A 16,643-nucleotide genomic window follows, 5' to 3' on the forward strand; every position below is an offset into this window, starting at 1 on the left:
ACAAGTCACCAATTCTGTATTTATCACCCACTCCTGGTTTTGGCTCCCACTCCTGAGAAAAAATACTGACCAAATACTGATAGTGGGGCCGTGGTCTTAGACATCACTGACTAGAACACTTATTTTATGGTAATAATAGAATGATAGTGTGTAAATAACATTGTGTTATTATCATGTTCATCTTCATTACTGTATTTTTCTTGTAACATAACTTCTTTCATTTTCACCGTTTGTGTTATCCCATGATATTGTGCCGAACGCACCCCTTTGATTGTGTTAATCGAATAAATAGCTGTTGGTTTAAGTATCACTGTTTACTCATTGTCTGCGCTGTGGCATCAGCGTGCCTGTTAATACTACCAAGAATTAAGAAACTACAGGACTCCCCTCCTCAGTGTCATATTGTTAAAAAAATGGTGTAGAATTGCTCAGAAGGTGATACAAAGGGTATGAAATGTAAACAAACACCATGCCCATTAGTATAGGGTAGCAAAACCCAATGCCAGAATAGGTAGCCTATTTTGATATTCACTATGGTGCCCGCTCTGATTTATTTACTGTTTCAATTTGGTCCATATAAATGAAAAATTATGTAATAACACCCCCCCCCCAAATTTTCTATTATTATTATTATATAAAAATAGTGATAGCAACACTACCTTAATTTAGTTTTGTCTCTATAATCAGCATAAAGCCTATAAAATTAGTGATTTCTGTTCATTGACATTTGCTCTCATTTGGTTCATAGCTATATCTTACCTGTAAGCTGTTGTTGGCTTTGTACCATAAAATTGAAAATGTTGCTTTTGAACCACTGAAATATGGTTTGGTATTTCACCATCAGTAGACAGTTTCAGATTATATCCAACAATAGGTCCATTTGGGGAAAGTGGAGGAAGCCAGCTGACCTCTATTGTGTTGCTGCTAAAACTATCAAGTCTTTCAATTCGGGGTGCGGAGGCAGGAACTGAAAAATGCAAAGACATCATATAAATAAAGGCAAAAGTAATATTAAATATCCTACCCTCTCTAATCGACTAATTAGTATACAGTGGTGGCCAAAAGTATTGGCATCCCTGCAATTCTGTCAGATAATACTCAGTTTCTTCCTGTAAATGATTGCAATCACAAATTATTTGGTATTATTATCTTCATTTAATTTGTCTTCAATGAAAAAACACAAAAAGAATTGTCCTAAAGACAAATTGGATATAATTCCACACCAAACCTAAAAAAGGGGGTGGACAAAAGTATTGCCACTGTTTGAAAAATCATGTGATGCTTCTCTAATTCGTGTAATTAACAGCACCTGTAACTTACCTGTGGCACCTAACAGGTGTTAGCAATAACTAAATCACACTTGCAGCCAGTTAACATGGATTAAAGTTGACTCAACCTCTGTCCTGTGTCCTTGTGTGTACCACATTGAGCATGGAGAAAAGAAAGAAGACCAAAGAACTGTCTGAGGACTTGAGAAACCAAATTGTGAGGAAGCATGAGCAATCTCAAGGCTACAAGTTCATCTCCAAAGACCTGAATGTTCCTGTGTCTTCCGTGCACAGTGTCATCAAGAAGTTTAAAGCCCATGGCACTGTGGCTAACCTCCCTAGATGTGGGCGGAAAAGAAAAATTGACGAGAGATTTCAACGCAAGATTGTGCGGATGGTGGATAAAGAACCTCGACTAACATCCAAACAAGTTCAAGCTGCCCTGCAGTCCAAGGGTACAACAGTGTCAACCCGTACTATCCATCGGCGTCTGAATGAAAAGGGACTGTATAGTAGGATACCCAGGAAGACCCCACTTCTTACCCCGAGACATAAAAAAGCCAGGCTGGAGTTTGCCAAAACTTACCTGAGAAAGCCTAAAACGTTTTGGAAGAATGTTCTCTGGTCAGATGAGACAAAAGTAGAGCTTTTTGGGGAAAAGCATCAACATAGAGTGTACAGGAAAAAAAAAGAGGCATTCAAAGAAATGGTCCCTACAGTCAAACATGGCGGAGATTCCCTGATGTTTTGGGGTTGCTTTGCTGCCTCTGGCACTGGACTGCTTGACCGTGTCCATGGCATTATGAAGTCTGAAGACTACCAACAAATTTTTCAGCATAATGTAGGGCCCAGTGTGAGAAAGCTGGGTCTCCCTCAGAGGTCATGGGTCTTTCAGCAGGACAATGACCCAAAACACACTTCCAAAAGCACTATAAAATGGTTTAAGAGAAAGCACTGGAGACTTCTAAGGTGGCCAGCAATGAGTCCAGACCTGAATCCCATAGAACACCTGTGGAGAGATCTCAAAATGGCAGTTTGGAGAAGGCACCCTTCAAATATCAGGGACCTGGAGCAGTTTGCCAAAGAAGAATGGTCTACAATTCCAGCAGAGCATTGTAAGAAACTCATTGATGGTTACCGGAAGCGGTTGTTCGCAGTTATTTTGGCTAAAGGTTGTGCAACCAAGTATTAGGCTGAGGGTGCCAATACTTTTGTCTGGCCCATTTTTGGAGTTTTGTGTGAAATGATCAATGATTTGATTTTTGCTTCATTCTCTTTTGTGTTTTTTCCTTGCAAGCAAATTAAATGAAGATAATAATACCAAAGAATTTGTGATTGCCATCATTTTCAGGAAGAAACTGAGTATTATCTGACAGAATTGCAGGGGTGCCAATACTTTTGGCCACCACTGTATTATTTGTTTAGAAAAAAATGCCTTACTTAGAAATATGTTCATTTAACCCTTTCCCAACATGGAGATTTCTCGTTTTTACGTTTTAGTTCCTGAGCATATATCAAATACAGGGAGCCGACATGTGACGTACCAGTACGTCATATGTTGGGAAGGGATTAAAATGGTCCAACTATAAGCCAATACTCGTTTCTTTTAAAGGGAGTCAGTCAGCGCAGAATGACTGTTCACACCAAGTACATGCCCTCGGCGAACCTTCACCCCTTCTTGTTTTCTCTTTATCTCCTCCCTCTCTTTTTTGATTGACAGCTCTGACTTCATAGAGCCAGAGAAGGAAGGAGATGGATGGAAATCAAGCAGGTGGGAAGGTGTATATAAATGGTTGGCCGCCATGAAGCACCGAGTGCCTGTACTTGGTTTTAACAGTCATTCTGTGCTGACGGACTTGCTTTAAGAGGGTGTTTCATCAGAGACCTTACAGAATGCAGTAGATTTGGCAATTTCTAGGACTTCTTTTTCTGGCACTCTTGGAAAGCAGCTGATCTATCTACAAGAAGTTGTGGCCAGCCAGACAATTATTTTGCCCATTATGGGGCAAATGTCCTATTACAGACAGATGCCAATTCATGTATTACAAGGACCATTTGATTCCACCAGAAACAACACAATCTTATTCTGATAATATTCACAGAACATAGATATATTATTTTGGTTGGAAGCATGTTGTCAAAAGAACCTCATGATCCCCCTTACCTAATAAAGGATCATACAGAATACACTCTAAATATAAAACCTACATATGTCACACAGACTGAAATCTATATTCATATGGTAATAAATACAAAATGTTATTCACGTGATTGGTAATAACAATGAGAACAAAGAATAAAAGAGGTTTGCCAGAGAAAGATCCAAGAGAAATCCAAGAAAATTGCAAGATTATATCAAATGGATAACAGTTAATGTGTCACTTGTAATTAGAAAATGTATGGTCACACAGTCAAAAATACAGAGCAGAGTACTAAATAAGGTACAAAGGAAAGTAACAATGACAGAGAAAAAAGATCAATGCAGGTCTATGACATAGTAACTAATAAACTATTATGAAATAGCAAACAGTAGATCACATGGAAATCATGCCCATAGTGTGAATGTAATGCACAGCCCAGGGGTAGTCCAATAATAGCTAGTGAACAAAGATAAGGCAAGAAGCATAAAGGTGAATTATATAGACAGTTTACCTATGATGATAAAGTGCAAGTGCAAAGTCCAGTCGGAGTCCCCAATGTGGTTTCGCATGTGCTTTATCAAGGGGAGTAATAAGGTGAGTGCCCTGCCTAGTATATATAGGAGAGCAAATAATGGTTGACTTTCCTTGAGTGCATGTGTAGCGCCCCGAGGGCTCGGCCACGACAGGGGTATTGCACCTCTGCCAGAGGTGTGATATTCCACTCCCGGGTAAGGATGGAGTATGGACCAGGGCTCGGGTAGCTGCATACATCACACACACCCCATTTCCGGGGGACAGTTCAACGGTGCTCCCATTAGACAGTAATGCAGGCACGACAGACCATGTCCCTGGCTGGAGTGGGGAGGGGGAGGAAAACCCGGTGATGTAGGAGCAAGAGGGGACGGTTCCTGAGCGTAGATAGGAGCTCATTGGTTGCTGGTCACCTGAGCTCACACACTAAGGGAAGTATAAAAGGTGGGCACCATCTTATATCAGGGTCAGTCGTTCGGTCAGTCTGTTCAGTCAGAGAAGAAGACAGGGAGCAGAGGCTCTGTAGGAGCTCTGCTCAGGAGTGGGCCTAGAGAAGAGGCTGAGAAAGGAGGAAGAGAAGGAACAGGAAAGAAGGAGAAGAGAGAGAGAGAAACAGAAGGGCTCAGGAACAAGAAGGTGGAAGGGACCCTAAGAACCCATGAGAATACCGGGTGAAGGGTCAGGCAGATTAAGAGTACCGGATCCCAAGTTGGTGGAGGAGAAACTACCCTCAGCCAAAGACCGGAGGTCGTGACCATTTATTGGTGCGACACCTCAACAAACCTGCTAGGAAGGCACCATATAGGACAGCGGGAAATGGGGCCCACGTTTATCCGCGCAGATCCGCGGCAGCTGGACAAAAGTGGGTCACTGGTGAGGCAGGCCAGAGAAAGGATAGAAGGGAGTCCTGTGCCCTACTCCGGAATTGCCTGGGGGTTGACCGAGCCCCTCACCTGGTGGACGCAGCACGGCTTGGGCGGTCATTGCCTGTACAGAAGTTACCCGGAGCATATGAACTGCGAGTAAAAGGCATCAGACTGCAGTACGTTGTTTGTGTGTTCCTTGCTCCTCCAGCACTAACGGTACCGGGACTCTCCTCACCATCATCCTCACCATCCCCTGCACTGCCCTGGGGCTACACTCTTCCCGTGGGGAGTTATACAATCTCAGCTGCACACACCACCAGCCTCAGGGGATTACCTTGCAGCGGCGGTTCATAATCACCACAATCCACGGGTGGCGTAGTCGGACATCACTTAAAACTTATAAAGGGACTACCACTGGTCTGACCACCCTGAGCCACGGACCGGGTTGCCACTACTACCCCCATCGTCTCCCTCTTGCCCGGCTCCAAGTGCCCCGCGGCCCAGGGGGCGAGTCACATGCGCAGAGGTGCACAAACCGGGAGTATTGCTTTCAAATCCAGCATTCCAGGGAGAAATTTCCCAATGGCGATTAGAGTGCATGCTCATCCTGGCGGCCATTTATAAAAAGTGGTATGGTATTATAGATAAATGGCCATCCATGTGCTACAAGGACCATTTGAGTCTATCAGAAACAACATAATCTTATTCTGCTTCTTATGGCCGACCCAAATCTAAGTTATCTATATACCTTAATAGGGCACCTTCATGAGACATCACCCTCATAAAGTTCCTAAATGTACCTAGCTATAAAATTATATTACTGTGTTTCTCACTATTTATTACCATATTTTTCGATCACAAGGTAGATTTGCTAATATGAAAGCTGAAGTGAATCCCTGTGCAATCTAATTTCAATTATGCATATATCTTAGTGCATAAATGAAAGAAACTAAATGTAAAAAGATCTAAGCCTCCTGGTCTAAAATAATAATAATGTGTAGACCTAGAAGCATGGTAATCTAGTATTATCACCTGTCACTTCTCATACATAGGTAATTTTTTTACCTGGCATAATTGCCACTATTCTACTCAATCTGACATTGTTTTTCTGTTGTTCCTGTGCCTCCCCATTCCTGAGATTTGTCATTCTCTTTCCTGTATATGATCTAGCCTTTTCAAACAAGTGGACGTGGTCTTCAACTCTTCTCTAGAAGAGTCTTTTTAAGGACCATGCCCTCTTGGTTGAAAAGACTAGTTTTATTTAAAGGGTAAAGGGGGCATATCTCTGGAACGGAGAGGTGCAGGAAGAAAAGAAAACCATCCTCAAATTAAAGACTACAGGGCATTTACACCACACAAAAAAATTACATATGTGCATCAAGTGAAAGTTCATCTTTAAGTTCATAGTACAAACATTCAGGGCAGTAACAGTAGACATACTAGTGGTCAGTCACCTCTTTCCCAGCATCTTTTTATACAGCACTGCTTCTCCATTATGTCTGTGCAATTTTTATAAATCTACTTAAAAAGTTGAAGAAAGCACAAAAGTGATCTCAATGTTGAAGTTTCTTACCTCCAGATGCGAGGGTCCTATAGGTTGGGCTAGGTTGAGAATAGAATTGTAGATGACAAATAATCCATATGACTCGGAACAAATACTCTGTGTACGGTTGTAGGTTACTTATGGTATATGAAGGCTTGGTTACTGGCTGTATTTTAAAGAGAAGAAAAGTTAGGGGGTTCCATCCAATTTCAACTGATCTTTAAAAGGTTTAAGATTCGGCTTTATATTAACAGGAGTCTGTCAACACAGAATGACTAATCAAAGCAAGCCTGGCTTCGGTGCATCCCTGATGTGGTTTAGAAGTTCAGTACACCTTACCACCTACTTTTTACTGTCTACCTACATCCTCCTCTTCATCTTTTAACAGCTTTGACTTTACCAGAGCAAGTAAAAGTGGGAAGGAAGATTGAACTATAAAAAAGTAGGTGGAAAGGTGAATTGAACATCTTGGTTATGTCAAGGGTGTACTGAGAGCATGTGCTTGGTTTGAACGTCATGTTATGCTGACAGACCCCCATTAAAGCACCACTCTACTGATTTTTTTTTTTAATCTCAGTGCTGGAGTGGGGCTACTAATTGACCCTAGTATTATACTTACCAGCCACAGTCTACAGCTGTTCCCAGCGCCGCTCTAGTCTCATGATACAATCTTGTGACGGGAAGTCAGAGGTAATGGTCACAACCTCTTGGTGGAATTCCTTGAGAGCCTCATTCTGGCTCTCAGACTTACATTGAGAAGTGACCACTGGTTAATCCAACAAACAATAGAGCGATCCAGCAGGTCACTCACTGCAGAAGATGACCAGAGTTGAGCCGATAACAGAAGTCGGCTGCTGGTAAGTATAATGCTAGAAGCAGGAACTTAGATTATTAGCACCACTCTAGCATTAAGGCCACGGCCCCACTATCAGTATTTTGTCAGTATTTGGTCAGTATTTTTTCTCAGGAGTGGGAGCCAAAACCAGGAGTGGGTGATAAATACAGAATTGGTGACTTGTTTCTATTATATCTTTTCTCTGATTGTTCCTCACCTGGTTTTGACTCCCACTCCTGAGAAAAAATACTGACCAAATACTAATAGTGGGGCCGTGGCCTAACATAAAAAAAAAAAGTTACAAAAAAAATCAAGCATTTTTAACAATTTAACATTTTGCTTGTTTTCCTAAGAATCAGACAATTGACCTAACAACTTAAAGAAGTTGTCCAGTACTTTTTTTAAATTGCCAAATGTATTCAGCATATGGGCATAAGTATATTTGTAAATACCTTCTATTGCTGATAATGCCTGTGAGCGGCGATATCGGTGGCCGCTCACAGGCATCGCGTGACCCTGTGCTGATGTCACGACAAGTGAGACATGACTCAGCGCTGGGGTCCCCGCGGTGGCTGCTGGGTTGTGGGTGGGGTTATTTACCCCGCGCTTTCCCACCGCGCGCTTTCCCACTCAATGGGGAGAGGCAGAGCGCGCGGTGGAATGCGGGTGTGACGCAGGGGAATAACCCCGCCCACAACCCAGCAGCCACCGGTGGAATGCGGAAGAGGGACCCTCGGCTGCAGCCTGGACTTGTCGTGACGTCAGCGGATGTCAGAGCCGACTGCAGCCGGGGGTCACATGATGCCTGTGAGCGGCCAGTGATAGCGCCACTCACTGGCATTATCTGCAACACAAGGTATTTACAGAGATACTTATGTCCACATGCTGAATACATTGGGCAACTTAAAAAAAGTACCAGACAATCCCTTTAGTTTTCTGAAGCTGAAAAATCCCTCTATTTCTCTTCCCACACTGATAAGAGCCATTCAGATCAACCAGTTGGCTAAAAAAAGTATTTGTACAAGTTGGTTTAAAAACTTGAACTGCACCAGAGTGGCAGCAAGCAATGAACTTAATTTTACAATTTTTATCTACTGCTTTGCAGACTTTCATGTGCTTGTAGATATATCTCACCTGGGTATTTTCCCATTCACTTGGAACACTCACATATTTTATCTGGACCATATATGTTGTTTCAGATATATTTGCTGGATTCCACTTTAATGTTAAATTATGTGACCCAATAGAAGACACAAAAGGAGGTGTTGGCACAGCAATACAGTCTGTAAATAATAAAAGTCATTTTGAGTATATTATGTAGCAGATTTAGTTGCAGAAATTTCTGAAGATTAGTTCCATTCATTTAAATCAGGACCAGTATAAGCCAATGACAGGTCCATGCCAGTGTATAATAAAGATCTGTGCATATGGCCTTTACATATACAACCCCTGGCAAAAATTATGGAATCACCGGGCTCGGAGGATGTTCATTCAGTTGTTTAATGTTGTTAAAAAAAAAAGCAGATCACAGACATGGCACAAAACTAAAGTCATTTCAAATGGCAACTTTAGGGCTTTAAGAAACACTAAAAGAAGTCAAGATTAAAAATGTGGTACTCAGTAAGGGTAATTTTTTTCAGTCCAAGCAGAGGGAAAAAACTGTGGAATCACTCAATTCTGAGGAAAAAATTATGGAATCACCCTGTAAATTTTCATTTCCAAAACTAACACCTGCATCAAATTAGATCTGCTCGTTAGTCTGCATCTAAAAAGGAGTGATCACACCCTGGAAAGCTGTTGCACCAAGTGGACCGACATGAATCATGGCTCCAACACGAGAGATGTCAATTGAAACAAAGGAGAGGATTATCAAACTCTTAAAAGAAGGTACATCATCACGCAATGTTGCAAAAGATGTTGGTTGTTCATAAGTCTGCTGTGTCTAAAATCTGGACCAAATACAAACAACATGGGAAGGTTGTTAAAGGCAAACATATTGGTAGACCAAAGAAGACATCAAAGCGTCAAGACCGGAAACTTAACCCTCCGTCACATACAATATCGGTTCTAACGAGTTCACATACAATGTGACTGTCAGGCGCAGGCTAGAAAAATACCTATAATATCTAATGTTTGCAATTTCAGTGCAAATTATTATTATGTAGTCACAAACACACACAGTCGTGCCAAAAGTATTGAGGCTGACACAAATTTTGTTTTTTACTGAGTTTGCTGCTTCAGTGTTTTTAGATCTTTGTTTAGAAGTTTCTATAGTTATTGATGTACAATTATAAGCATTTCATCGCGATCCACCGGCGGCTGTTAACATGTTAAATGACGCTGTTAATCTCTGACAGCGGCATTTAACATCGCTGCGCCGGAAGCGCATCACCTACCCTGCCCATCGGTGACCCCGTCACGTGATCGTTGGTCACCGATGGGTGGGCATGACAACCCTGGGTCTGCAGCAGACCCCAGTGGTTCTCATGTAAAGATAGCTATGAGCGCCACCTAGTGGTCGACAGGAGCATTTCTGCTACATAGAGGTAATCTGTTCATCACCTCTATGTAGCAGAGGCAATCAGACAGTTGCTGCTTCTAGTCTCCTAAGGAGACTATTGAAGCATGCAAAAAGTTTAAAAAAATGTTTTTAAAAATATTTAAAAAAATTAAGAAAATATAAATGTTTAAATCACCCCCCTTTTGCCCCATTCAAAATAAAATAATGAAAAATAAACCTCACATAAACATATTTGGTACCGCCGGATTCAGAATCGCTTGATTTATCAATGTAAAAAAAGAATTAATCCGATCAGTAAACGGCGTAACAAGAAAAAAAATCCAAACGCCAGAATTATGTTTTTTGGTCGCCGCAAAATTGCAATAAAATGCAATAACGGGCGATCAAAACATTGTATCTACCCCAAAATGGTATGAATAAAAACGTCATCCCGGCATGGAAAAAATAAGCCCTCACCCAGCCCCAAATCCTGAAAAATGGAGACGCTACGGGTCTCGGAAAATGGCACCATTTTTTTTTTTTTTTTTTTAGCAAACTATGGATTTTTTTCACAACTTAAATAAAAAAGAACCTATACATGTTTGGTGTCTACGGACTCGTAATGACCTGAGGAATAATAATGGTAGGTCAATTTTAGTATCCAGTGAACGTGGAAAGAAAAAAAGAAAAAAAACAACTGTGGAATTGCATTTTTTTGCAATTTCACAGAACTTGGAATTTTTTTCCTGCTTTCCAGTACACGATATGGTAAAACTAGTAATGGCGTTTAAAAGTACAACTCATCCCACAAACAAAAAGCCCTCACATGGCCATATTGACCAAAAAATAAAAACGCTATGGCTCCGAGAACAAGGGGAGCAAAAAATGAAAATGCAAAAACGGAAAATCCCAAGGTCGCAAAGGGGTTAAAGCAACCAGTCTGCTCTTATAATTCAATTTGCATGACAGAGTAATATCAGATGCATTGTTTTCATTAACAATTTTTCCTGAGCTATTTATTATTCTTATTATTATTATTTATTATGCTTACTTATATAGCACCATCATATTCCTCAGCGCTTTACAGATATTGTCAGCTGAAACTTTGTGAAAATCAAAGTATGTATCAGTCTTAAAACATTGTACATGAAATATACTTTAATTACCCAAGGCAAACACCTGTATCGGTACAGAGATCTGGATTTCCTCTTTTGTTGCATATTAACCTATTGTTTTATTTGCACTGCTTTACTACATAGCTGTCTATTTGCCCGTTTCCAAGAAGGAAATGAATAAAGCCAGAAACAATGAATATAGTGATAAGGTATCTGATCCTCAAATGTACATACCTTCTAAATAGTCTGGTTTGCTGCTGGTAGACTCATTTAGATAATGACATTGTATGTCACAGGGTATAATCTGAAATATAATTATATATTAAAATACATTAGAAATGAAAGGACATGATTGTGCAGAGGAGGGGTTCACAGCAAATTATGCACTTTTTTCACCAACTGAATGAAGGAAAATAAAGCTAATGAATTTATCTTTAATCAGTATCTTTAAGCAGAAAATCATGTTCCCCTTTAAATTACCCAATTAATTAGACTGGCATAATTACATCAGTAAATCTCCCCTAATGTCTTTCCATTATGTTTAACTACATAGAGACTATTCAGCCAATCTGGCACACTGGAGTCATAATGTTCATTGTTGGCAGAAGCATATTATGTCTTTCCTTGGTTTCGATGCAAAATCGGTACAGCTGGGTCATCTCAGGCATTAGTTCCGTTTCCCACAGTACAAAATTGTTTAAATCAGGTTTTTGTGCTATATGTATTTTAAAGAATGTATTTTTAAAATTAGTAATCTTGCAAATTTCACACTGGCCACTGGGGCTTTTATAGGCAGATACTTCCAGTCCTTTCTGGGAGAGTTTTCAGCAAGGCTCCATATCATCAAAGTCAGAATTACAATGACCGGTAACATCACTATTATAACAGAGGATCCACCAATAGGTAATTTCATATCTGACCCTGCTCCCCCTTCCTTCATTATGACATGTGCACAGGCTCATTAGACACTTAAATATAAAAGGTAGGGTCAGCATTGACCATTGTGGCTATGTACATGTATTGTTTCCTGAAACAACAGGAAGTTAGAGTCTAAAAAAAAATCCAGTATGAAAATTGCAAGATCTCTATTTTTTACTTTCACTAAACATTGTGATATGTAAAAAAGAAAACCCTGCCAAATATTAAAAAAATACATGTAACAAGAAAAAATCTGATTTAGACAATAGGTCATTTTCTGATGGTAGCTTCCCTTTAAAACCCTGAAAATGAAACAGTGAAGCCACTGCACAGAAAAAAATATTACAGTGGTGTAGCAGAATATTATAATGTACACTATGGTATCTTATCATAGGCATAGTAAAAGTTGTGAAGTCACAGTTTGAGGTTAATATACCTAGTGATGCCACACTGCAGAAATAACAGGCAGTGATATTTTTGGACTGGCATAACATAGAGACATCATAGCACATAGGTAATGACAAAAGCAAAGTAACTTTAGTTGGTAGCATTTCCCCAATAGTATGATTCCTACAAAGTGCCCCTTGGAGGATACAATAGCTGCAGGCTTATACTGTGGAGGAACTGTGTTGATCACATGGCAGATGGTGCTGTGTCAATTGTTAGAGTTTGTTAAACCAGAGGTCACATAGTACTGCATTATCTGTGTCTGTTTTCTCCTTTAATCCTCTGTTGTGATGATAAACATGAGTTTAGGATAATAAAGGTTACTGTATGTCCCAAATAAACTGCTCAATCTCCCACAAATTCTTAGTGTTGATGTATCTACAAACATTGAAGCGCATGGTAGGGAAACAGCTGGACGTGCTCATTTGACTGTTTCCAGGTTCCATCAGTCACTTCAGTTCACAAGTTGCATATTTGCAGCGGTTTCTTTTTTGCTGCTTTTTTATACAAATTATTAGTTATTATTAGTGTTGAGCGATCACTAAAATGCTCGGGTGCTCGAAGCTTGGGCCGAGCTCGCCGTGATACTCGGGTGCTCGACCCAAGCAACGAGCCCAATGTTACTCTATGGGAGACCCGAGCATTTTTGCGGCGGCACCCCCGGCCGGCTGTAGAAAGCCTAAAAAGTGTCCAAAACGATAGTGACAGTGCTCAAAAGACATGGGGACAGCATGGGCATCGCCCCAGGAAGCATTTCTGACCCCCAGGTCACTGCTGTCAACAACGTGGTCAGAGGTATTAAGCCACTTTTATGGGCTCACAATAAAACGTTCAAAAACGAAACAAACTGTTTTCCTGTGAAATATGTTAAGGAACATCCTTTCCAGGGTAAAGACTTGTGTATAAGGTAAAATAAATAACCAAAAACAAAAATACTCCTCCACACCTTGGGCTATGTTCACAAGTAGCATTTTTTATGCGTTTTTGCACTTTTGTATTGCTTTCTGTTATGCACACGCCCGGGCTAAGCGGCGTGTGCGTGTGATTGGTAGTGATTCCACTGGACCGTGCCGGAGAGTGAATGCCTGGAGGGGCGTGACTAAGTATTCACCCGATCCGACCAGGGTCGCACGACGGCATACGACGCCAGTGCACCAAGGAGGAACCGAGCAGAGGGACCAGGTGCTACTCCAGGACAGACCCCGGACACGGCTGTTGACCCACACAGGGGAATACAGGAACAGGCTGGTAGGCTGGCACACAGACTGGTGGGTATAGGCAGGCACGACTGGTATGCAGGCAGGCGGGTATGCAGGCAGGGGGGTAAAGGCAAGCACAGCTAGAGTGCAGACAGGGAGGCACTAGCAGGTAGGACAGGGCTCTGTTCACACGGAACAGACAGGAAGGGAAAGACAGAGCCAGATACTCACACAGTACCTGCAGAGACAACAAGCAGGAGTTAGGTACGAGTTCAGACTCTGCAGAAAAAGGAAGGGAACGGACACAGAGGCAAAAACAGGTAAAGGACAGGAGAGAGTTCAGACTGGAACCGAGTGAACGGAGGAGACCGACACTGCAGAGGGATACAGGAGCGGGTCTGGGAATACGGCCCCCAGAGAGGCGGAACGAACAGGCAAGGAGCGTGTTCAGACAGGACAGACCAGACGCAGGAGCGGGTCTAGGAAATCGGCCACTAGAAGGCGGAACGAACAGGCAAGGAGCGTGTTCAGACAGGACAGACCAGACACAGAAAGGAGTCAGTTCAGACACGGGAGCTGATACCGCAAAGCAGGAGACATACAGGACTCAGTTCAGACACGGGAGCTGATACCGCAAAGCAGGAGACATACAGGACTCAGTTCAGACACGGGAGCTGATACCGCAAAGCAGGAGACATACAGGACACAGTTCAGACACGGGAGCTGATACCGCAAAGCAGGAGACATACAGGACTCAGTTCAGACACGGGAACTGATACAAAAAGCAGGAGACAAGAGACGGGACCTGGCACCTTCAGAGTGCAAGCACACACTGAAGGAAACACTATGCTCAGGCAGGGATAGAAGGGAGCTGCTGAGCTATATACCAAGTGACAGACAGCAATAGGCAGAGGACGCACAAGGGGTGTGACCCACAGCAGGTACAAAAGGCAGGAAGTGATCGGGCGCCGCCCTTAAGCAGCAGAAACAGACAGCATGGAGAGAAGCCAGAGAGACATTCTGGACAGGAGATCAAGTGCGCCCTCTTGCACAGTGGGAGATGGACCACCATGCAAGGACGCCGCCAGGTATGTTACAGTACCTCCCCCCTTACGCCCCCTCTTCTTCAGGCCTGCCAGAATCTTCCGCAGGGAATTCGAGGGCCAGTCGTTCACTGGGTTGGAGGGGGACAGAGACTTAAGGGTAATCTCTGCTTCGAGGTACATCTTGTCAAGCTCACAGGAAGAAATAGACGGGTTATCAGGTACATAATGAGGAAAAGTCACTGTCTCTTTGTTATCTGGTGATATCCCGGAGGATTCAGGAAACAACTGGAGGTCCTCCGCCGGGTCAGAAGAGTGCAGAGGCTCAGAGAAAACAACTGCTTCAGAGTACACTAGGTCGGACTCACTGGAGGAAGCAGGCGAGGTATCGGGTACCGAGTATAGGAAAGTCTCTGTCCATTCACCACCAGGTGGCACCCCGAAGGGTTCTGGAGACAGCTGGCGGACCTCCGCCTGGTCAGAGGGGTGTAGAGACTCACGGGTAACCTCTGCTTCAGAGTACACTAGGTCGGACTCACTGGAGGAAGCAGGCGAGGTATCGGGTACCGAGTATAGGAAAGTCTCTGTCCATTCACCACCAGGTGGCACCCCGAAGGGTTCTGGAGACAGCTGGCGGTCCTCCGCCTGGTCAGAGGGGTGTAGAGACTCACGGGTAACCTCTGCTTCAGAGTACACTAGGTCGGACTCACTGGACGAAGCAAGCGAGGTATCAGATCCAGGATATAGGAAAGTCTCTGTCCATTCACCACCAGGTGGCACCCCGAAGGATTCTGAACACAACTGGAGGTCCTCCGCCTGGTCGGAGGGGTGTAGAGACTCAGGAGTAACCTCTGCTTCGGAGTACACTAAGTTGGACTCATTGGACGAAGCGAGCGAGGTATCAGGTACAGAGTATAGGAGAGTCTCTGTCCTTTCGCTACCAGGTAGCACCCCGAAGGGTTCAGGAGACAACTGGAGATCCTCCGCCTGGTCGGAGGGGTGTAGAGACTCGGAGGTAACTACCACTTTGGGGTACCCATTGTCAGGCTCACAGGACGAAGCGGACAAAGTATTGAGTACCGGGTGTAGAGAAGTCTCTCTCCATTTGTCATCGAGTGGTATCCCGGAGGGTTCAGGAGGCAACAGGGGATCCTCCGCCTGGTCGGAGGGGTGTAGAGACTCGGAGGTAACTACCACTTTGGAGCATCCTTGGACATGCACACCGGTTAAAGAGAAAGAAGCATCTGATGCCGGGTGCAGGAAGTTCTCCTGTGTGGAGTCTGGATGGGCAGAAGTCTCTTCGGCCAGGAGAACTGGTGCACTACCCACGCACATTACCCATTGGGGTTTCTCCGGGATACAGGGAGATGAAGCTTCAGTAGGGACTTCAAGGTTGGGGTCAGGAGGTCTCAGGGAGGACAGACCCTGGCGTGACGGCTTGCCTCTAAGTCTAGCACGTCTGGACTGCCTCTTGAGGTTGAGAGAAGTATTCCGGAAAGCGTAGTCACCCTGTGAGGATTCTGGGTGGGCAGTAGTCTCATTGGGCTGGAGGACTATTGCGCTACCCACACACATTACCCATCGGGGCTGCTCCGGGATATTGGGAAGTGAAGCTTCAGCAGGGGCTTCAGAGTTAGGGTCCTCGAAGACCATACGAAAGGCCACCAGGAAGGCCTGCAGGTCAAGGATGACAGGATCCCATGCTTCCCATAGGGGGGTGACCCATTTCAAGGCATCACCCGCTAGGTAGTCAATCATAAAGGCCACTTTAGCCCAATCGGAAGGAAAATAGAGAGGGTCGGCCTTAAAGTGTAGCATGCATTGCTCCACAAATGCACGACACTGTCTTGGATCCCCATAGTAACGTGGCGGATCCGCAGGAACGAGGGCTGATAGATCCATCTGGACGGGTGCGTAACTCGCCTGGAACTCAGCTAAAGGGGGAAAAAAAAATTTATTTATTTTATTTTAATGCATGTATTCGCTGGAAAAACTTCTCAAAGAGCGAAGGCCGTGGGGCTCAACGGGAACCATGGCCTGAGCATGCTGTTATGCACACGCCCGGGCTAAGCGGCGTGTGCGTGTGATTGGTAGTGATTCCACTGGACCGTGCCGGAGAGTGAATGCCTGGAGGGGCGTGACTAAGTATTCACCCGATCCGACCAGGGTCGCACGACGGCATACGACGCCAGTGCACCAAGGAGGAACCGAGCAGAGGGACCAGGTGCTACTCCAGG

The 16,643-nt window shown here is 43.6% G+C and overlaps 1 protein-coding gene across 3 annotated transcripts in view; it reads right to left on the reverse strand.

Moving 5' to 3' along the window:
* The window catches only part of ROS1 (ROS proto-oncogene 1, receptor tyrosine kinase), a 422,859-nt gene that overhangs the window by 386,843 nt on the left and 19,373 nt on the right, over nucleotides 1-16,643 (reverse strand). For all 3 annotated transcript variants that reach the window (XR_012318445.1, XM_073675912.1, XM_073675911.1), the window contains exons 2-5: nucleotides 11,034-11,103; nucleotides 8,319-8,467; nucleotides 6,380-6,515; nucleotides 760-967 (exon numbers count right to left, since the gene is read on the reverse strand). Coding sequence is in view for 2 of the 3 variants with exons in the window: in XM_073675912.1 (XP_073532013.1) it covers nucleotides 760-967; nucleotides 6,380-6,515; nucleotides 8,319-8,467; nucleotides 11,034-11,103 (563 nt within the window). In the remaining variant the exon portion in view is untranslated. The remainder of the gene's footprint in view (nucleotides 1-759; nucleotides 968-6,379; nucleotides 6,516-8,318; nucleotides 8,468-11,033; nucleotides 11,104-16,643) is intronic.

Source organism: Phyllobates terribilis, unplaced genomic scaffold, assembly GCF_046119375.1.
Source record: "Phyllobates terribilis strain yellow unplaced genomic scaffold, ASM4611937v1 Scaffold_3__8_contigs__length_932513732, whole genome shotgun sequence".
Lineage (NCBI taxonomy): Eukaryota > Metazoa > Chordata > Amphibia > Anura > Dendrobatidae > Phyllobates > Phyllobates terribilis.